This window comes from Pholcus phalangioides, unplaced genomic scaffold (assembly GCF_987345545.1).
Source record: "Pholcus phalangioides strain wild (caught in Gottingen) unplaced genomic scaffold, Ppha-v1.0 ptg000009l_1, whole genome shotgun sequence".
Lineage (NCBI taxonomy): Eukaryota > Metazoa > Arthropoda > Arachnida > Araneae > Pholcidae > Pholcus > Pholcus phalangioides.
The window spans coordinates 45,126,153-45,150,356 of record NW_028301602.1 but is presented as its reverse complement, the minus strand read 5'-3'; the positions used below and the strand labels follow the sequence as shown (position 1 = coordinate 45,150,356).

The window sequence follows — 24,204 nt, the reverse complement described above, 5'->3', positions numbered from 1 at the left end:
GTGCTTAATTTCTAGGACCAGCTGGAATCAACAAGCATCATCACCATCATTTGAGATGAAATTCATTGTAAACATTTTGGTAAACGTTTTTAAAAGGTAAAGCTGTATTTGAAGTCACGTAAACACCGGACGTTTGTAGGAAGCAAAGCTGTATTAAGAAGTGCTCTTTGATAGGAAGATTACAAGTTGATGTTGACATGCACGCTTTCGCTGTTGTATCAACGTGTCTATTATAACTATCAATGTGTGCTGTATCTTTCAACGTGTCAAAGATATTGAGACCACAAGCATTTTCATTATTATGAATGAACTGTTCTTTAGATAAGAGCAGTGTTTTTATATTATTGTTCATTACATTTATATGAGCTGTTATTTGGATTCTATTTACAAGTGGCTATTATTCTTCAAGTCTTTAAAACTGTCAGAGGTATATAATTTTAGAAATGGCCTTGAAGCCGTTAAGTGCAGCAATCGACGACTGGTTGAAAGAAGTTTGTTTACACACACACTCCTCGATACTGTTGATGGATGACGCATCTGCAGAGGTCTTGCATTGGCACGGAGGACTGCCACGAATGCTGGACAACGGTGTTCTTGCCGTTCGCAATCTGTCTATATTCGAGGTTTGTCAACTGTCCTTCAAAAAAAAATACAGTGAATCCCACTTATAATGTTCTTATAAGTGGCTTAGTATGCCTCATTTTCATGGTCACAACTTTTACTAATACTCATTGATATTTCCCGTTTATAGCGTTTTCTTGCTTACACCTTTTGTGGTGGTTTTTTTTGAAAGACACACATATAAGCTAGTATGTTAAATACAGTGGATCCCACTTATAGCATTTTTCAAAAGGCAATTTGTACATGGATACATGTAGAAAGCCAGATGTTTATTCGGTGTGTGGCAGAAGAGTTTGTGACATCATTCTCCTTTGCAGAATCTTTTGAAGTCACGTGACACCAGACATTTATACAATATACAGTAAATTTGATGACGTCTCGGCTTAGTTTATGTACAGGAGTTTGCCTTACCTTTTGAAAATAATTATCGCATTTATATTATAATTAGCGTGATTCAATTTTGCTTTTATTTTGTCATGAGAGCACGCGTGGTGTGGAGGAAGTGGTGTGCGTGCTTCCCTCACTGATGTACCACCCCACTCAGTAAGAGCATCGTGACCCTTCACTCCCAAATACAAATTTCACCAGATGCTGACCCGGCTAACAAACCCTCCCCCCCCCCAATACAAGTCATTAAAAAGGAATAAATTGTCTTGGCACATGACATGGCCTCCACAACTTGTTGCTGGGACCTTTGGTGGAACTTTTTATTGTGACGTCTAGCGTGAAAAACAAAAAATTGCATGAATGGAATGGTACCAGGCCCCCACGCTGGAGCCCTATGAGTACACCTCCCTTGTGACGACCCTCCAGTGATGACTGGACCCTTAATATCATCTTTATAATAATAACAACCGTAATATCAACAAGTGAATAAAATGAATAAATCAGCAATTGTGCAAAAAATTGTAGATGTAAGTTTGGGGAGGGGAACTACAGTTGTGTGCGCGATTTGAATCATCAACCTTCGTACTGCTAGTTATGCACTTATTACAACTGAAGTAACAGCGAATGCTAGCAGCACCCTAATTTAATTTATCAATTGTTCAGCTTCCACTTCTCCCTAATTTGCATTCGCTCTCACATTAGACACGCAGAAGTGGCCTCACTTCTTGTTCTGTCGTGCACTGAATAAATATCCGGCTCCATATATGTATCCACAGCATTATCAAAGATCATCATGAAAAAGCATAAGTGGGGTAATGCTTTAAATGAAAACCTTGACGAGTTGAAGTTAAAATTGAGACAGCAAAAAGCAAGTTGTACTAAGCAGGAAAACATTTTAAGCAGTATCCACTGTATACATGTGCTAACTACACATTTAAACCTTGATAACTAGGGTTGGCAGTCGATTACAAGAATGCTAGTTATCTATAGATGACTAGCATTCCTTTTTACGAGATGCATCAATGATTAACCCATGCATCTCGTAAACATTTCTCTGGGCATTTTCTAATAATTTGGCACATGCGGAATGTGAAGTGTGTATATACATGGCCCTAACATATTTATGTTGTCAGAGTTATGTTTGTTTCATGTTATATTGGTGCTGCCATCTGTTTTTCATATTAAAAGTGAGTTGTTAAAGTGGTAGATGTCTGAATTCTGTTGTGTATAAGTACAGTGAAACCTTGATACAACAATACTCTACAGACCAGGGGAAAATATTGTTGTAAAGGAATTATCATAATATCGAGAGGCAGCAGTTTAACATTAGAGTATAGAAATTTTCAAGCAAGACTTGAAAAAATATTGTAGAGAGATTTATTGTTATATTGAATATTGTAGTGGGGTTTCACTGTATAAAAATCATCCCCCTGCCTGCCATAAGCACAAATGTGTGAATTTCCCCCCCCCCTTTTTTTAATCTGCTAATTTGATACCTTATTTTGCTAAGTTTTGCCTGAAACACAAATGTGTATCCCTTTTGAAACACATGTTACAAAACATTTATAAAAATAACTCCTATAGAGTACTATGGGTAGAGTAAACATTCAAAATGTCATTTCCCTTTTTTTTTTGTTTTTCTCCAAGGTCATTGCACATTCGTGCTTCTGGCATGATATCCAAACAATATGGTGCAGTGTATACGTTATGTATAGAGTCTAGGGCTGTATTCCTTAGTAAAAATCCCGCCATCCAAAACATAGTTTTAAGTAGAGATGTGAGGTGAGAATATTCTCGGAGAACAAGAATATTCAGAGAATATTCTCCTGGATGTAAAAATTTGAGAATAATCAGGAATATTCATTTTTCTTTTGAATAATTTAAATTTTTTTTACTAATTTTGTTTATATTGTGAAATATAAATCGGTTTTCATTACCTGAAACATTTACAACAAAACAATTTTTGGTATAATCACTCCCCAACGACAACTTTTAGTTCAAGAATATTCTCATAATATTCCCCAGGTCATGATGAGAGGTTTTAAAAGTTTGGTTATAATGATTTTTAGAAACCTTTAGATTAAAACCTAAAAAGTTATTTTAAAATTAGATAAATTTTCAGAAATAAGTTCACAACACAAAAGAAATTAAATCAAAGTTGATTGATAAAGGAAGCTATTCTTATATAATCACCTTCATTCTAAGATACAGAACTGTTGTCTTCTTCAATGCACATACACTTAAATTCTGTATCACTCACATTTCTTTAGAAGTTGTGCAATTCAGCCCTGTTGGTTTAATTTTCTTGCTTTCAAACTTTAATATTGTGGTCTAGACACTTCAATATTCCCAGCTTCTTGACGGGAAAAGAGACAGGGACATTCTCCAGACTACTATTATAAATTATACTAGAGAATATTCTTATCAAAAATAATAATTTCTATTCTCAAGTTATTTATTGAGATTATTTATTATAATACATGTTATTACATATAGGCTATTCTTGATAATACTCTCTGGAAAGATTTCAGTAACTGAAGAATATTCTCATCAAGAAGAATATTCTCTGGAAGGACTGTTATTAATAACTTCAGAATAATTCTTATTATTTTCTGTAAGAATATTTCCCAGTAATTTATGAAAGTAGTCCTTCCAGAAAATATTCTCAAGGATATTATGTGTAACTAAATTATAAATAAGAGGAGAATGTTCTCATCAAGAACTTATAAGAATATTGTGAAGTTATTTATAATAGTAGTCCTAGCAGAGCATATTCTCCTCAATGAGAATATTCTCCGAAAGATTATTCTTGGGAATTTTACATCTCTAGTTTTAAGAGTTATAGTAATTTATAATGAGAATTAGTTGAATACAGTAGAGCTTCGTTTAAGTGAGGGTAATGGGTTCAGTAAAGCAGGGTCATATTGGAATTGGATAACGATATCCTCGGATTATATATAAACATGCTCCAAAAATGTTGACGATACATATATATATGCTATGCACCTAAAATCATACCAGGTTATAATAAAACAAAACAAGTGTCAATAATAAATACATATTAAATATTCATTGCATACAGTTCAAATCCATGATCTCCCACAAGGATAAGGCTGACAGACTCAGGGCAATTATTCACTATAGAAGGGCCTGTAAGAAATCTGGCTTAGGGACCAGCCAATGATCTCATTTTAGGAACCCTGCTCCAGTATGTGGGGAAGGGGGATGCATGCTCAAACCCTGTTATTACAAACTTCAAAGGGCCAGAAATTTGGTTTGCTAAACCCAGAGGCAAGAATCTAATGCAAGAATATCATATAGGAAGAGAACTCCTTTCAGTTCCATTTCTGTGTGTAGGCAAATTCATATTGGCTGTGAAGAATATTTTTTTTCCTTCCAAGCAGAGTTTTAATGTTTCTTTTTTTATTCTGTAGCTACAATTAATGTTTTTTTTCCCATCTCTTTCTTTTCAGAAAGTGCATTCATCATATAAGAAAGGAGTGTTTCTTATTTCATCTCCTCTGGATACTGAAATCTTAAGGACTATAATGGTTATCGTGAGGAACAGTGGTTTCAACAATTGCATTGTGATATGTTCACTTCCTGCACAGTGTCACGAAGTTGATGTGCCTGATTCCACTCAGATGTTTAGTTATTTGGAAAGACAGCTGATTAGTTGGATGGGATACAAAGTAAAATAATATGCAATTAGACAGGGTGAAAGGTTTAGTCCCTTGGCCGCTTTTTACTTGTGATCTTTCGATCCTGGAGGAATGCTTCCAGTTAGAAAAAGTATCCACATAAAGTGTAGACTTCAGATATAGCATTCATGTTGCAAGTTATTAAAATAAACTAACTTTTTTATTTGGCTCCCCATCCTAAAAGACCCAATTAGAGAAAGTTCTTGCTCTGTCCCTTGTGAGGCCAACAAAAAAAAATCCACATTTCTAATTAGAATCCATGGAGATATTTAAATTAAAAAAATTGGAAAAAATTTGGGAAAGGACTGCATAAACTTAGGATTGTTTTTTTCCTCATTTTTGCTGTTTTTCCCCACTTTTCTGGTTTTGAATTAAAATATCTCAATAAATATGGTACTTGGAAACGTGGAATTTTTTTTTTTTGTCTCAGGAGAGACAGGGAAACAGCTTCCGAATTGGGTTTTTGAGGACGGTGTCAGTATAAAAAGTTATTTTTTATATTTTAATGACCTGACAACCCCTTGCAGTATGAATGTTGTATCTGAAGTCTACATGTTTTGATACTCTTTTTAATTGAAAGTATGCCTCTAGTATCAACGATTCATGAGTAAAATGTGGCCATGGGACTTGACCATTCATTCCACATACCTAATCATCTTATTGATTGTTGAATCTGAATTATGCTTTTAAATTCCCTAGAAGTTTCATGAACTAAACTTGATTTAATATGAAAGATATTTTTATTGACTGAGGATACGTACACTTTTGCCATGTGTTCTTTTAATGTGTGGAGGCTGAGTAATGGAAGTTACATCACAGACATATTGTTTAAAGATGAAATACACTTTGCATTTATTCAACATACGGTGGCTAATGGCTTGTATATTGTAGGTGCATTTATTCGGGGCGTATGACATATATATACATTTAAACGTATATAGTCACGTGTCAACATTAAGTTTATCACATATTTTAAACCACATTTCTGCAGGTTTTGACAAAAAATGTTGACGGCATCATATGTAAGTATCAAAGGAAGCCATCATGAAGGAAAATAAATCAAAAATCTTCAAAAAACACAGAGATGAAAGAGCAGAAAAATAAAATTTGAAGAACACAAGTTTTAATTTGAACCAGTGATCATGCTAGTGCTGATCTTGCTTGCTACCACCTGGGCGTTACCATGTGAGTTACCATTAGCAGTGTTAATAAATTATTATATGTATCAACTTTGGCTGTAGTGTGCATGCGCATTACATCACTTACGCTTATAGTCTTCTGCAGTGCACCAAATAAATGTATGGCATTGTGTACATATCCACAGTGATTTTTATTACAATAATACTGAATTCGATAAAATAAAAGGTCTTAATAAAAGTTTGTGCTTTGTTTAGTGACTATAAATTGTGTTGGTTGATAAATTTTCTTAGAAAGATTTGCTTTATTTGAAAATGTTAACGAATCTTCACTAATGAAAAAAAATTAACTTTCTTGAAATACATTACAGAACAATGTTCATCAGGTTACAAAATGTAGGATTTTTCTTGTATTATTCTGTTTTCAAGAAAACTGTTTAGAAACACTTCATTTTGCATTTTAATATTTTTATGGTATATTTCACGTATTGTTTTGTATATTTTTTTCAATTATATTATTATCTGTATATTATACTATATTATCTGTATTAATCTGTTACATATATATATGTAGGCGCAGTCTGCAAAGGTATTACACATTCCAGTTTTTGCTGCATGTTTGCTGCCTGGGTTATTTTTCATTCCTACCTTATCAAAGTTCTTTTTTCCAGTCAGTTCAGATTTTGAAATGAACAATTCCATGAAGGTAAAGTATAATATTCTATATAGTATAATAGTGCTGCAAAGTTTATCTTGCATGTGCACATGTCCATTTGTCATGATAACATCAACAGAAGTTCAATTTTGAAAAATTATATTTGTTAAATTTTACTGTTTTCATTCAAGTCATGCATTATTAATCATTCTTTCATTTGCTTAAGTGTGTGTTTTATTGCTACTGACAAAGTTCATTTAAAAAATTGTAAGATGTTTTTTGAATAGATAAAGGTGATTATGCTCTGCGCACAATAAATCAAGGAAAAAGATTGAAATTTTGAAATTTATTTACACAAACACATGTTATAACACATTGACATGCACAATAACACAATACACACAAACACAAAATACAAATATGCATTTATTTGTATTTATACATTATGAAATTATTCACCCACCCACATGATTGTCCAAGGAATTACAACAATTTAACCAGGTCAAATTGAAATTTCTAAACATTGATACATACATATACTAACTACTACTAGACTTTCTGGATATTATGTCAAGGTGAACTTGGAAAGACGATAGAAAGGAAAATACTTTTTTAGCACAGTGTAGAAGATGTAAGGTCTAATGGAAATGATTCAAAATAAAACATTAAAACACCAAACAGCCATTTTGAGACTAATATAATCCCTTCAGTAGAAAATTCTTCATTTTTCTACTGAAGAATGGACTAAACTGTCGTGTTTTCTTCTTTTTGTCATTTTCATCAAAGAAGAGTCCACTAGTCTCTGCACACTTGCTCAGATTGCAAGAGGGCCATCCTTGACTTGATCATTCTCTATGTTTTTACTGTGTCATATATGTTTTGGTTGCACACACACATAACTACAACCTCTTTATTATACATATAATTAATTTTTTATCTTGTGATGTGATTTTCCTGCATCTTTTAGTATGCTCTAGAAGGGGGAATGAAAAGTATACCTCACGTATTGAAACTTGGTTTTAAGGCAAGTTTTTTTTTTCTATCTTTCAGGAATTTCAGCTCTTAATTTTTTTGGAATAATTTTTTGTAATTGTTTTTTGAATTTGCAAAAAATGTTTTCTCAAGTTGCTGTGCATGCTTGTATAGTTTTTTTTCTGTTTTAGGTTCTGGCATATTTTCTGAATGCTATGTTAGAAGGAATGCACTTGAAAGGTGAAATTTTTTCTTTGGGTAAATTAAGTCACAATGTTGGAGTAGAACTTGAAAACATCATTCACACATCAAAAAAGAAGGTAAAAATGTATAGTTTTTAAACTAGCTCTCAATCTCACTGCTTGGGGGAATTGATTTTTATTTTTTTCATTTTTTGGTAATTTTTTGTTGCTTGTTTGAAACATTCTTTGTATTTCAGGTTTTTTGCATGTTAAAAATAATTATTTAAATTCATTAAAGTCAAAGTTGTATCGATTCCTAAATTGAGTAAATAAATTAATTTCATGAAAATAATGAGTTCCACCAAAATGAATATTATAAATATGGCAAGTACATTATGTGAGGATATAATTGTTACTTTTAGGTCATTTCATCAAAAGCTTCAGTAGTGCTCATTGACAGATCTCTTGATTTAGCTGGTCCACTAAGCCAAACCACTGACACACCTTATGGGAAGATGTTACGTACTTTGTCTCATTTACCTGGCCATGTTTGTGACATTAGTGTTAACATGGAAAACTTATGTAATTGTAAAAAGTAAGGAAAATTTCAGGTTTTTTTTACATAAGAATTTGCTATTGCTAAAATGTGAGACTAATGTAGTCTAAAACTCTCAGAATATTTTTTACTGTTGTTCTCAAAGAAGACAATAAAAATATGTGAAAAAGAAATAAAAATAATTGAATTTGGTTTTTTATTTAATATTTAGTGGATTGCAAATGAGTCGAAATGGTTATCATTGCAGTGAAAGTACAATAAGCAACTTTAGTAATAATTTAATTTTGCCATTGATCATTTATATCGTGTCAATTCTTTTCTACATCAGCTTTACGTAACTAATTTTTGAATTTTTTTCAGTGAAAAAGTTTTTGACTTTCCATTGCTTGCACCTGGATGCATTGCCCACAAAAATAACTCTATGGAAGACGATTTATTGAAGATATTGCTAACAAGTAAATTTAAGGCAGGTAACTGAAGTTTATAGTGACTAATTTTTTTCTTGTGGAAATTGATTTTTCAATTTCAAAATAGTGAAACCACTACATGGTGTCTTAAAGAGTGGGCACAGGGCCTGACCTAAAGCTCAGAATCAAATGGGGGGAAAAGTATTTCTTTCATAAATACTCAATTTTCATTAATTGTGGAATTGTTTCTTTCATATATTGTGAATTTTTAGTAATCCTAGAATTATTTCTCCCGCTATTTTTCAATTATTTCTCATTAGTTTTAGAATTATTTTTCATCTATTCTAGAATTGTTTTCCATTGGTAATGAAAATATTTTTCATTAATTCTGGAATTAAGTTGTCCTTGAGTCAATTTCAAATTTTCATAGAATTTTGATTAATCCTAGAATAACAACTCTACGTCTCAGAAATGTAGATATATAGTCAGTTAACATGCAGTTTTATCAGTTTATATTTTAGTTAGCATTCTAGGGTTGATGTTTTTTTGATGAGTTCTTGTTTATTTTCATATAGGCATAGATAATTTTCAGCATTCCTCTGCATTTTGTACTTATATCATGCCATTTCGGATGTGAATTCTCCCCAAAAATAATATATATGAAATCAAGGCTCAAGAGGGGGGGGGGCCAAAAAATGCCTGCATCTCAGCCCAAGCCGCCAAAGTCATTAAGATATCCCTGAAACTAGTGAACTATGCAACAAATGGATTTATAACCAAATTGCAAAAGTGTATTCGTAAACCACTTCTATTGAGTCATACCCATCTAAGAAGCTCTGCCACCCATAGGCAGTGCTGTATTAATGCATGGCCCCACCTGGGCACCAGAAGAAAGGACTTCACAAAATTGAGATTTGGTTGAAATTTTCGAGAATTTGCCACATAGATCCTCAGAAAAAAATGACACTTTTAAGACAACCCATAGGTTAAGAACCTCTGGATTAACATATTAAAATTATCAAATTTTCAAATTCTAATGTTAGTGCAAGAAAAATAGCCTTAAATGGTATTTATTTTGTGTTGTAATCTAGTTGATACATGAACATAAATTAGTTTTTTTATAACTGCTTCGAAATTCCCCCCCCCCCAAAAAAAAAAAAGTTGACCGCTGGTGTTGGGAATCAGCAATAAATTGTAGGTCCCAACCTAATTAGTCCTCATGTGTAGAAAATGATCGTGATGTGACAAAAATGATCAAATGATAGAAATTTCCCCATTATAGGGGGGGGGGTGACATTTTCATTTTCCTTCATCATTTTTAGTATTGGGGAAAAAATAAAACCAGATAATTTTGTCTGCTTTTATAAAAAATTTTGTTTGAGTGCATAAAAATTAAGTTTCAATATTTTTTTAATCCAAAGAATAATCAAAAATATTATCATGATATCTTAATGATATCTTGATCATTATTAATATAATAATCTTGTGTAAGCATATTGATTTTAAAATCTAAATTTAATTTAAACTGTGTTTACATCCAGATCTCTAGTTCTTTATAAATATATGATTATCCTGTTCTTCACCTTTGACTTTATTTGCATGTTTTTCTCTTTAATTGAATTTTAGGAAGCAGTTATGAATATTAATAGAAAAATTGCTCAGCTGAGCTCTACTGAAGGATTGCCTATTGAACCTGGTAGCAACATGAATGCTGTGAAACTGCTGAAAAAAGGATTATCTACATTAGGGTCTGTTTTACATTTTGGCTTTGTATTTTTTTACATTCAAAAATGTTTTGGAAGCAATCTGATTTGCCTTGAAAATATTGTGATTTGTTTTAGCAGTCTTTGTTTTCGATAGTCTTCAAGGTTAACTTAGGAACCTATGTAATTTTGCCAATATTGAATCCTGGCATCACGCGCTGAAATTCCTGAAGCTTTAAATATGAAATTTGGTCAGTAATTTTATTTTATAATGTAGATACTCGCACTAAGAGGGGATTTTTTAAAATTCAACTCCCAAACTGATCGTAAGGGGTTCAAAGTTTATGTGGAGAAACATCGTTAAATTTTTCTTAAAACTTTAGATAATAACAATTTGAAAGAGGACGTTTTCTCATATGGACAGTTCTATATCACATGTTCCAGAGTGAGCTCCGCGAGTAGCCTGGTCATCTAAACCCAAAAGACAATACCATAAACATGGTTTACTGGGGTAAATGAAACTCAATTTTTAGGTGAGTTTTTATACTTTTAGGAATTTTCAGATTACAAAATCCATGCTAGTGAAGCTGCAGGTAACAGCTAATAGGAAATAAGACTATTAAACTATGTTTTCATGTGAGAAATTGTGGCAAAATTTTATTCCCTTGTAAATTTTACCTGTGAATATAGTGGATCAGGTTCTTTAAGCAAATCAAAATATTCGCTTGTGAGAGACAGAATGTGCCATGGTTAAAGTTTGTGAAAAGAGGTTGCATTTTTAAAAATAGATTTACGCTCGTTCTATTATGAATTTTGGCTGAAATTAAATTCTCTGTGGAAAAGTTAAAAACATTTTTATTTTTTTCATAGTTTTTAGAGTAGAAAAGCAGAAAATAACACCTGGATGTTTGCTATAATGGGGAGAAACAAATTCCATACATTTTTTTTGTGGCACATGTCAGATTTTCACACACACACACATACCCACTCTTCTCATATTTATTACCCTGTGAAGTTTTATTTTTCTTCATTTACACATTATTTAAAATGAATATTTGATGTTTTTCTAAATCCATATCAGAAATATCAAATTGGTACAAAAATTATATTTATTCATACTTTTATAAACCGAATATTGAATGCTATATTGTTTGGTTTATTTTTTTCAAATACATTTTCACATTGACATACATACAATATGATTAGATATTGATTCTAGTATCACTTAAATTTATTGATAGATGCTTTGGGGGAGGGGTGTATTTGTAGCATTTATGTGTATTTTTCACATATTTTTCTTTTATGTTATAGGGAAAAGCCTGGTTTACTCTCAAAGTATTGTGGTTTGCTTCAACAAGCAACTAGCATTCTCCAGACCTTGGAGCATTCTGATAGTGGCTATATCGATAATCTTCTAGCTACTGAAAAACTTCTTGTTCAAAACTATTCCCTTTCGAAACAGGGTATTGCCGAAGACTTATCTCGTTTGATAGCAAGCAGAAAAGAAAGGTAACAACTAAAATTATTAACATTATTAACAACCTAATTAATGTTTTCAGTTGTGATGGTATCTTAGAAATTGTTGAAGAATTTGGTCTAATTCATTGTTTCCCAAACATTAAATTTTGTGCAATCGCCCCCCCCCCCTTCAAAAAATTTCTCTTATCTGCCCCAACTCAAGCCAACCCATAGAATCTTATACAAAACCCAAAGCTTCTGCCCCCTCTGGACCATTCCATCGCCCTCAGGAGGCAATATTGCCCATTTTGTTAAACACTGGTCTAAGGTATAGTATTTATATTATAAAAATTTTTTAAGAGAAATGATTTATCATGAACTGTTGAAGATGAAAGCATTGAATATCTGACAAAAAATCTTTTTAGCATGACATATATGTTTTTATAGGTGACAAGAAAGAAAATATTTACAAAATTTAGATGCCTAAAATTATCTTCATTAATTAAAGCTAAATATATGTGTCAAGATTCCTATAATGTAATGCAATTTTTCGTTAATTTATGATATGTTATACAGATGCAATACTTATACACACAAAATTACTCATATTTTTCTTTAAATTTACATTGTATTTGATTAATAACTTTTTGTTTTAACAGGAATTACAAGATGGCTGATATATTATCATTGGTTGCATTTTTATATGCACTATCTGATGTAGGAGTGCTGGATTCAGAGTCAGAAGCATCTATTCAAGTAGGATATTTTATGATTGTCAAATATGAATTTCTGTAACTCAAATTGTTATGAAGAATTTCTTTTAAAAAAAGTTATATAAAAATACATCACAACACTGAATGAACAATCTCTTGAGTTTTCTGGGTAATTCTTTTGAAGAATGCAGTTCTGAAAAATTCTTTGTCAATTCAGTACTTTCTCATTGAATTCTTCAGATGAATGTTCAAGAACTGCATGTGTGTTTCTTAAATAGTGGATCCCGCTTATAATGATTTTCAAAAAACTGTTATGGAAATTATTGTAAGTGGGAATAGGCTTTAAACAGGAAATCTTGTTGAAAATTAGAGTTAGAACTACGAAACCACAAAAATAAGTCATACTAAGGGAGAAGACGTTCTAAGTGGGAACGTTGTAAACAGAATCAATTTCTCATAATAGTTATTACTGAATGTGTTGTGATGCTGTTGATTTTTCATAATGAAAATTTTTTTTTAATTATGGACTTAATAAAAATTTTACATGGCTTTTATTTGCAACAGGCATCTATTATTGAAGCCTTGTTTCAAGAAGATGAAAACACACGAAATGTAACGCAGTGTATAGGTAAGAATGATGAATATACAGTCAAACCTAGTTAATGAGCCACTCTTGAGAGAGCAAAAATATGACTTAGTAGGCCGAGTGACTCGTTAAACGGAGTAAGCCATAGCTGTGCCAATTCCTGCCTGAGGACAATGGAGACTTCCAAAAAGTGACCCAGTAAGCGGAGTGACATGTTAACCAGTTGACGCACTAACGAGGTTTGACTGTATACGCTGTTTTGCCTAATAATTTTTCTTTATTTTGTCATATAGGCTATGATATCAGTATGAAAATCTGAATTCCATGAATGTCTAATGAAATGAAATTTTTAAAAATTCCATCCAGAATGTTGCATCTAATAAGTGACTGTATCAATTAAAATTCGATAGAGATATTCATGGATTCATAGATAGTCATGTATTAGATGAGACGATTCCATTCATGGCATTTTTTATAACCTGAACAGGTATTACATACGTAATAAAAAGTATGAATTTATTTTGGAACTTTTTTTGGCAGTAATTCATACTGAGTTCAGCATTGCTGGAACAAGTCAACAGTTTGGCCGAATAACGTCTATGTGGTGTTTTTCAAACTTTAGAGGAAACACAATGGAAGTCATAGCTGAATTAGAGAAATGTGTTTTTTTTACATGGAAGTAACATAGACCTTTATAGGTGGTCGGCTGAAGTTGGTTTTCTGTGGTTCCCAACTTCAAGGCGCAAATGCGAGCCGATCTCCCCGTTAAAAAGTCTCACCACAGAGAGCAACAGTCCTACAACGATAAATCATTCAATCATAACACTTCACTCATAGTTAGAAAAACTGGTGGCAGATGGCAGCACTACACATAACAAGCATTACAGAGAAACAAAAAACTTCACGTCAGGTTTCACTACACGTACACGCACATTCCCGCATGTACCGATTCGTTGGGGGTTCCGCGGGGGAGGGGGGTGTGCATGTGTGGTGTAGCAGTAGTAGGTAGGGCTCAGGGATCCATGATGTTCTTAAGTCAGCCACCTCATTGGGCAATTTGCCTGTTGTGACGTTGTATTTGTATTTGTATTTATTCTGCCTTAACTCCTATGGCATTGTTTTTAGGCACAGAAACTACATAGAACACTATTCAGTCAAAAACCTGATTTTACAAAACATATAACATAGACATAACATAGTTATATGTCTAAACTTTTCAGCTTTATCATCATAAAAAATAAAATTATATCAGTTGTGGTCTCTTTTTAAAGTATTCATGTATTGGTTTTATGTACAGTAAAACCTCTCTCTTGCCAACACTGGTGGGACAAAAAAAACTTGTCCATAAAAAGGTTTGACCGTTAATCAGGGGTTTAAAGACTGTACTTTTATTATACACAGGAAAATTATTATTTAGCTGTAAAAGAGGGGGTGACCACATCTCAGGTATCCATTAAGAGGTCTTTTACTGTACTTGATTGTATATATTTTTTATTATTATATGTATTGTTAAAAATTATACTTAAAATGACTATTTCAGATGGATTATGACTTTAATAAATAAAATTAATTTGTTCTTATGTCTCTTCATTAATTCCCTCAAAAAGAGCTTTGTCATGATGTGTATGCATTACACTTTCATTATTCATCTTAATCACTAAATTTATTTTGTTAAAATACTTTTATTTATCAAAGCTGGCTATGATGCAGATGACCAAGATATTTTAAATGCAGTGAAGGTATTTTTTTCTGTTCTGAAACAATTCAGGGATGCCCGTAAAGATCTCAAAGTATACAAGTAAGATTTTTTTTTTCTCTTTCCAAAAGTTCATGAAAACCTTTTGTTCAATTGTTTGAATAAGCTTTCACTAAAATATCTATTGTTATTTTTAGAAATATACTTCAGCCGGGAGATGCAGCAATGCCTGCAACTTATAGGCCTATGTTGAAGCAAGTTATGGATAACATATTTAATTCTAATGAAATTGCTGACCTGGAATTCCACTCAGCAGGTCTGCGAGATTATATAAAAACAGGTTTCAGGTAAATTTGTTTTTTATTAACTTAGAAATTCGTGCAATAATTTGCCTTTTGTCAATTTTAAAAAACAAATCTCTTGTATAACCTGACACAGAATATAGCTTAACCAAAATGACAACCAGTGATGTTTGGTGATTGCCAAAATGTTCAAGTTTTTATCTTATGCGTTACGCAAAAAGCCTACAGAAATACACCCCACCCTTAAGTTCCTTGAAAATACAGACTGACCTATGCACCATCTTTAGCGTATCGCACAAGTGGAGACTTTTTAGTTGGTCTGACTGGAATTTAAAACTTGTTTTTCAGCTGTAAAAATTTGTTGAGTGTGGAATCCTTTCTCACATGTTCAAACAGAGTGAAAGAAATAGTGTTCAAATTAAGGTCTTTTGGGTAAATTAATCAAATTAGATCTTGACTATCTAATACTATTGCACTCATTTTCCTCTCTTTTCCTATGTCTGATGAGAGAAGGGGAAACAAAAACAAAAGAGTGAGGTGTACAAAATAGCTTTATTTTCTCAAACCAACTGCTTTTCACAACTTTCTCAACTAACTTTTTTTTATTGTTAATTTTTACATATAGAGTCGGTACAAAGTTTTTTAACAGCTGGCTGATGCAAAAATATATTTTGGGGAGAGAGAAAATTCAACTGCCCCAGCAGGGATTCAAACCCATGTCCTTTCACTTTCCGGGTAAACACACTAGACTACAGAGGCAACGAGCATCTCAATCTTCCCTTGGAGCACTGAACGGGACTGTACATGGACAGTCGGGCGTAACTCAGGCCAAAGATCACAATTGCTGACAAGCCACCAAATGGTGACTTATCCGAGGATGATGTCACTCTCTGCTATCCATAAAAAGGTTTTTCAACAGCTGGCTGATGTGAAGATATATTTTGGAAAGAGAAAATTCAACTGCCCCTGCGGGGAATCGAACCTATGTCCTTTCACTTCTTAGGTGAACACCCTAGACCACTAGACTACAGAGGCAATAAATATCACAATCTTTCCTTGGAGCTCATGTGCACTGAACGGGACCACTCTCTGCTATCCATATAAAGGTTTTTAAAAAACCTTTGTATGGATAGTGGAGAGTCACATCATCCTTGGATAACTCGAAATCTGGTGGCATTATCAGCAATTGTGATCTTTGGCCTGAGTTAGGTCTAACCATCCATGAATGGTCCCATTCAGTGCACAGGAGCTCCAAGGAAAGATTGAGATATTCATTGCCTCTGCAGTATAGTCGTCTAAGGAGTTCATCCGGAAAGTGAAAAGACGTGGGTTCTGTGAGTAAATCTGTGACATCGTGAAAATTGTTTCATCCTCTGCTTATTTCAAGAACTTGTGAGAAATTATCCAGAACAATATTGAAGTCTTCCCCAGGAACCATATTGAGTCAAGATATACTTACAGAACTTTTGATACTTTCATTTGGAAATGACTGCTTCTAATTCACAATATGATAATCTTATTAGAGACTGCAGCACAAGAAAAAAAGCCAATTCGATTGACTTTTTTGACCCACACAACATTTGTTACTCCATCTAGTCAAATAAATGACTGCAAATTCATGAACATACCTGACTGCAATTCATGCTTTTCATTAATTTGTAAAAATTTGTTAATATAGTCTATCGTAATTGTTTATTAATTTCGATTCATGAATAATATCTAAAAGCCTTTTTTCATGGAAATATACTCTAGTTGGAACAAACAGATCCTCACTGCATATTAATGTTTGTTTATATTTTCATCATGTTTATTGTCAGTCTAAAATTATGAGTTTGTCTGCATATTTAATTTCTCATCTTGTTGAATTTTCAAATGCAAAATTGAATACCTTGATAAAAGTGAAAAGTAAGCTAATACCATAGCATGCATAAGAATTGTTGATGTCATGCCATTTCACTTCAAAATATGGCAGCACCCATGGAACACAAACATTCATAACTCCAACAACATAATCTCAAAGAACCTATATAAGGAGGTCCCAAAATTTACGTTTGCCCAGGGCTCAAACGATGAACGGGCTTGGTTAAATGGATATCAACAGTTCTAGCACACAATATTAGATTAATATTAGATTTTTCTGGGAACAATTGAATTGCTGTTTAACACCATTATTATAGCTTGTATATTAAAAACTACTGAAAATTCAATATTAATAAAGCTTATGGAATAAATCAGACATCAAAATGAAATGAAAATTTATTGTAATTGTTGTAATTCAATATCTTAACTTTTGCAATAAAAAGTAAAAACCTTAACGCCCTGTATGGATTCAACAGAAGACAAAAATGAAACAATTAAATGTACTTACTGAAGGCAACTTAGATACTTTGAGGCCAGTACCTGTTCTCGAGTCTTGGTTTTTTTTCAAGTCTTAACTTGGCAACATATTTGCTATTAACTCCAAATATTTTATCCAACAAAAACATTATATCTGAAGTTGGTTTTCTGTGGTTCCCAACTTCGAGGCGCTAATGCGAGCTGATCTCCCCGTTAAAAAGTCTCGCCACAGAGAGCAACAAGCCTACAAACAATACAAATATTCAGTCACTACACATCACTCACTTCACTTCTGAGATATAGATGGCAGCACTGAAAAATCATACACAACACTAGATACACACAGATTGTTAGGTACTTACACTTCCGGCACAACTCACTAGGTAGTAAATTGCCTATGGCAATAGACCTGAGTTGTGCTCAGTTTAAAAAAAATATAAAAAAAACATTATATATATAGTGGTGGATGTGTATTAACAGTTATTGAGTGAATCTAATATTCCATTAAACAGGGAAAAAATTGCTGAACTTGTTTAATTTAAGTAGGAAAAATTAACTTAATTTCTATGGGAGAAATTTTGGTTCAGGAGGATTTTATTTGAATAACCAGGGTATACGTTTATCTGTTTAAGAGAGACTGACAGTATGTTTATTTTTTGTAAATTAAAACAAGTTATATGATGCTCTATTATTCATGTGCATGATTTAAGCCAGGTAAATAATCTGTCATTGCAGTTTGTTCATAAATATGGCTAAACCTTTGCCGAAAGACAACCCTGTAATTATCGTCTTTGTCATTGGGGGAGTAACAGCATCTGAACTGAAGATGATGAATGAAATTATTTCTCATCAAAAAACAACCAAGGTATGTTGTTGCGTTTTCAGTTATTTTATTTTTGTCATTTTCCTGTGTCTCAGCTGAAAGATCAAAATTTTCCAAAAATTCAAATTTTGATCTTTCAATTTTAATGCAATTTATTCATGATGCATGAGCTGTTTATGCTATTCATGCAAAGGATTATTATTTTGACTATAGAAATGATGTCACCATGTTGAAGTTGGATTCACAAGTATTTTTTGAAATAGAATTAGAGAAAAAATATATGCTCAATATTTGATTGTTTGAAGTTGCACCAAAACTTTACCATGGGAAATTACTTCTCACTGAAAATGAAGTAATCCCAGCACTTTTTTTTTTTTTTTTTGCTCTAATTTTAATTTAATTCAATTAATTTGAGAAAATATATCATAAAAGAAATTATAAAATTAATATTTCTATCTACTCTAATGTTTTTCATTCTTTGTACTCTTTTAGTCAATGAATTGCTTAATTTATCGGATCATTCTATATTAACATTAATGCATTTCATGCTTCAGATTTTGTTTGGAAGCACCAGTATATTGACGCCTGAATGTGTGATGCAAGATTTGTTCAAAACAGTGCAGAAAGCATTGATAACGAAAGAAGTTTCTGAAGACTTCTGATTTTGTGATAATTTTCTGTATGTGTGTGCATATGCACAGTTGAGTCACATTAATGTAACCATCAGCATAAGCTGGAAAGAATCCACTATGCCACTTGGATGCAGTAGTAAGACACGCTGTCTTCCACTATGAAGGTTACCGTCAAGTTCCATGGGCTCGAATCCAGGTAAGAATATCAGAAAGAAGTTCTTTACTTATCAAGCCTAGGGTGATCACTGATAGATGGCACCTTCATTTTCCACCCGACTCCGCTGGTTGGAAACTGCCATATGGTGATATATAACTGGAGTTGATGTGTGGTAAAGTAGGCAAGATGGTCTGAAAGCAACACAAGATTCTGGAAGGTTGTTACATCAAGATCCAAGCAGACTACTACTAAGCCACACGTGAACCTCATCCCTTGCGGGACAGAGCCTGAGACTAGTCTGGTTCTTGATGCACCTCATCCATATTCCTCTGTGGAACTTCTAACAAATTGGCACATGTTGGAATGTGTGTGTCCGTTTTGTGAATCTAATATAGTTATAGTGCTACCATCTGCCACCTATTTTTCGAACTATGAATGAAGAGTAATGATGAAAGATTTTACTGTTGTAGGCCTATTGCTTTTTATGGCAAGATTTTTAAACAGGGAAATCAGCTTGTATTCTCACCTCAAAGTTGGGAACCATAGAAAAATAATTTCCGGCACCCACCACAGTGGTGACGGTGTGGTTTGAACCTGGGTCCTTGCATTGTGAATGTTACTATGACCACTCAACCACTACAGCGGCTGTCCAAGCAGACTATATTCTATTTAGTAGCTGGTGTAGGCCTACACAGCGTAAAATCTATAGAGAAAAAGAACAATGATGATAGAGTTGGTCTGAATTTGTTCAATTGGCTTCTTGCTTGAAGAATTCAAAAATCAAATATGTTGAAGTCTTGCTTATGTTTTTCTCTACAATTTTCAGCCATTTCAAGGCCCATATAGTATATTATATTACCATTCTGGAAAATCCCATACACCCTCAAGAAAGACAATAGGCATTTAATGGTATGCATGACCTTAGATGAAGTATGAATTCATAATGGTTGAAAATGGCTTAAAAACAATTGGCAGTGAGGCTGTATTCTCCCAGCACTGGTTACAGAGTCTTATTCTCTGAGATACAACAGCAACTGTCTATTCTATGCATCAGAGAAAGTGACTCATCCAAGGAGGCAACTCTTTGCCAGTCAGACGGGCAAAGTTGAGGGCTTAGAAAAAGCACAAAGAGTTAGAAACTCTGATACTGCCCTGCTAATTGAAGCCATTTTTTTTCTGATGTTACCACGATTGCAGTCACATTCCATCTACTTTGGATTTTTCTACTTTGGAGCACTACAAACAGCTGGGTTTGTTACCCTGATATTTTGGACCAAAGTGTGGTAGTTCCCTGGTTCATTTGGAATAAATGGCCCAACTGTAGAGTATCCTAACTCACCCTTAGCTAATGTCTACCATAAAAATGCATTTTCTGAATGCTAACATCTCACTTCATATTCATTCCAAGCTTGCTAACAACTCTTGCCTTATTTTATTAGCTACACTCAGTTGATGTCAAAAATATAAGGTGGTTACAATACTGTGACTCAACTTTGTTTATGTCAGGTCTCTTTGTAAAGTCGCTGGTCATTTTACAAACTGACTAGTTGTTTTGGACATCAGCCATAACATGCATACAGAACGTTTTTTTCAGATGGAATGATCGAGAATGCATTCTGGCAAACATATAAAACGTTTAAGTTTGCGTACCTTTAGAGGCATGCATGTTTCAATTTTCTTGTGTTATGAGTTCCAGTAAACCTGTTATAAATGAAAAATCAGTGTATGTGTATATTGTATATTATATAAGAGGGTAAAAATGGCCCTGTGTTAATAGAAATTGGTTGTATTTAAAAAATCCTTCAAATATGGAAATTTGTGTTAAAACAATTTAAGAAAATTTCAGCTAGCCAAATAAAAGAGGTATGGAACATTTACCCAAAGAATATGGTATTGAAAACCTGTTTTGTACTATGAATGTTCTCAGATTGGAAATCTAAAAAAAAGTTCATATTTGTGAAATCTGATTAGAATCTATTGTAATAAAGCTAATGGAATTTATATATTTTCATAGTGTTTGTGTACATCTATTTGCAAATATTTTTCTGCACTGTACATGCAGGGTGATTTCCATGATTTCTCTTGCCGCATTTTACTAGCGAACTATTGATCTTAGAGGCATATTTCCAATTGGAAAAGTATCCAAATAGGGTGTAGACCTCAGATGTCATTCATATTGCAAGGGACTGTGTAGTTATCAAAATATAAAAATTAATTCTTTATATGCAGACCCAATATTATCCAAAACCCTATTAGAAAGTTGTTGCCCTGTCTCCTCTAAGGCAAAAAAAACATGTTCCCAAGTGCAATATTCATTGATATATTTGAATTCAAAATTCACAGAAAAGTTGAAAAAAGCAGCATAAACGAAAAACATTTTTTGCCCTCATTTATGCTGTTCTTTTCCCACTTTTCCCTATTTTTTGAATTCAAATATCTCAGTGAATATTGCACTTAGAAATGTGGAATTCTTTTTTGTTGGCTTCAGAAGAGGCAGCGCAACAACTTTCTAATTGGGGGAGGGGGATTTTTAGGATAGGGTGTCCGTATAAAAAGTTATTTTTATATTTTCATAACAATCCAACACCTAACAACATGAATGACGTATCTGAGTTCCACACGTTATTTGGATACAGTTTCTAATTGGAAGTGTGCCTTTAGAATAGACGGTTTGCCAGTAAAATGAGGCAAGAGGAATTACTGAATTGCCCTGTATAGGGATAGTTTGTTGTTTTCCTGTCTTCTTTTTTTTTTTTTTTTTGATAAATGGTGATGTGTATGTCTATTGTATGTTTAAAAAAAAATATCCTCTCCGACATATAAGCTGCACGAGAACACTCAGATTTGTATATGCATGCATATACATGAAAAACTGCAGTTTTCTCTGTGAGTCATTCCATCCAATATACAGGTTTGAATTATACTGACAAAAAAAAAAAAAAAAATCCTAATATTTCTACAATTACTTTATTCGCTTTCCCCTGATTTGGTTCCCCTTTTATGCTCACTGCTATACCAAAATATGACCTATGTCTAAAACAAGAAAAGCTGGTATGCCAGAAAATGTCTCAACATGACATTAAATAACCTCATAATGTTATGTACTAGATAGGCACTGGCTTACGCAAAGGGGGATTTTGGGGTTCTAAACCCCCTCTTTGAGCCAAAATTATAGTGTTATTTTGTGCAGGAAAAAAAGTAATCCCCCATTCATAAGGGAAAAAATCTGAAACCCCAAGAAAATTCTGTACGCCTATGTAGATAGGTGATGTGAGACACACACACATTGTTATATGCAATCAGTAAAGTGATTGCAGTCATTTGAATTAATTCCAGAATCAAAATAGGTGATACAAGAATCATAACTGATTGTAGAACAATTTGAAATTATTCCAGTGTCATTATAATTGATTCCAGAGAATCAATTTGTGTATCTACTCTAAAATCATTCTAAGTTATTCCAGAATCATTTTTAGAGATTCCAGAATCATTATAGGTGATTTCAGAGTAATCTGTGATTCCAGAATCATTTGAAGTGATTCCAGATCAAGGAGAAAAAATTTTTTCGCTTTCACTACTACTACTTCACAATCAACTCTTGCTTACCACTTTTTCATATGCACTAGTATATGGGTGCCATTCAGTATAAACTTTATCATGGTGTATCATTTTGAATCAAGTACATGAAAAAGCAAAAAATGATTGCAAAGTACAAGTAGTAAGAAAAAAAAATTGTCTTTCTCCTTGATCAGAATGAGAAGAAAGTCTGTCCATTAGTGCAGCTACCTGGCAAAAACTACAGAAACTAGTTCCAAAAATGATTTTAGGGTAATAGATAGAGTAATTGGCGGAGGGGGGGGGGCTTTTTCTTTTCACATCATATCTTGTTTATTTCGTCCCACTTCGAAAGAGTACTATGAAAAGTGGCACGCGAAATCATCAGCTTACTGACGAATTTTACCATCTTAAAAGCAACAAAAACTGAGATTCATCAAGGACCCTCGAAATGAATCAAGTTCCCCATAGGGGATCTCCAGCCTGGACCCCTGTTGCACTCCCCATCTCATGAGGCCTCGAAAAATTTTCATTTGTATTCATTTTACCAATCAATAAAATTCAAGAGATCCTATCCAAGCACTCGAGACCCAGTCCCAGATTTTTAGTGGGTCCCAGACTGGATTTACCTCGGGCTTCCGCTATCGCAAATTTTTCAATGTTAAAACAGCAAAAATTAATGAGATTCATCAAGCCTCCCACTCCGAAATGAAACCTGTCAACTTCCCACCCTTGAGATCCACGGAAAAAAAACTTAATTTATATTCACTTTATCAATGAATAAAATCAAGAATCACCACATCCTGGGCAGAGAGGAAGCCGGGGTGCCAATGTGCGCAGATATTTAGTGGGGACTCCAGACATTTATCGCGGCCTCCCCTCTATTGCCAATTTATGGTGTTAAAGCAGCAAGAATCAATCAGATTCATCCCGGACTTAAGGAAACCTGTCAACCCTTCCCCCCCCCCATAATATACGTGACATAATAAAACTTATTTGCAAGAACTAAATGAATTAAACCAGGACCCCTCCCCCCAAGGTGGGCACTCTAGCATGGATTCCAATGAGACTCATCTCGGGTCCTTCAGGTGAAACCTTGGACTTCCATATAAAAGCCATGAACAAAAAAATTGAAATTGTACCAATAGATAAAACCCAGGGCTCCTACAGAAGCCCTAAGAGCACCCATATCCAATGAATATATGGTTGGTACATTACATGCAAATGATGTTTTATTGTTGTGGTTGTAGTAGGCGCACGCAAGTTTTCTCGGGGGGGGGGGGGGTTTAAATTTTTTTTTCTTCTCGGGATACTTTTTTTCTGCAAAATAACACTGTAATCTCGGCTTGGGGGGGGGGGCTTGCGTACGCCAATGGTGGTTGTACATGGAAGGGAATGGGTTGACAGTGTTTTACAGTACAGGAAGGCCATTGAAGGTATTTGTCAGTGTCCCTGCCGTTGGTACCCGGACCCTGTACATTGAGAGCACTGGTGATATATGCATACCTCTCGGTATATACACATAACTTGGTCCCGATGGGTCAAACGGTTCCCGATAATATTCAGGAGTTAAATAAAAGCTTGACCCAAAATTGTAACTGACTTCCGTCACCAATTTCCGTTGC

The 24,204-nt window shown here is 33.6% G+C and overlaps 1 protein-coding gene across 1 annotated transcript; it reads left to right on the top strand.

The window, feature by feature from the left end:
* Positions 1-42: 42 nt before the first annotated feature.
* On the top strand, positions 43-21,025 carry LOC149083169 (sec1 family domain-containing protein 2-like). The gene is made up of 15 exons (XM_089236340.1): positions 43-623; positions 4,482-4,700; positions 6,420-6,551; positions 7,468-7,524; positions 7,664-7,792; positions 8,077-8,249; positions 8,571-8,680; positions 10,248-10,365; positions 11,632-11,829; positions 12,438-12,534; positions 13,056-13,119; positions 14,773-14,875; positions 14,971-15,120; positions 18,148-18,277; positions 18,790-21,025. Exons 1-15 carry the CDS (start codon positions 444-446, stop codon positions 18,895-18,897), a joined length of 1,968 nt encoding a protein of 655 aa, XP_089092466.1. The 5' UTR covers positions 43-443; the 3' UTR covers positions 18,898-21,025.
* Positions 21,026-24,204: the final 3,179 nt, after the last annotated feature.

Bases quoted from the DNA above. Each gene is read 5' to 3' on its own strand.
- LOC149083169 (XM_089236340.1), top strand. From the start codon at position 444: ATGGCCTTGAAGCCGTTAAGTGCAGCAATCGACGACTGGTTGAAAGAA. The intron at 624-4,481 runs GTTTGTCAACTG...CTTTCTTTTCAG, and splicing joins GCAATCTGTCTATATTCGAG to AAAGTGCATTCATCATATAA. The intron at 8,250-8,570 runs GTAAGGAAAATT...AATTTTTTTCAG, and splicing joins AACTTATGTAATTGTAAAAA to TGAAAAAGTTTTTGACTTTC.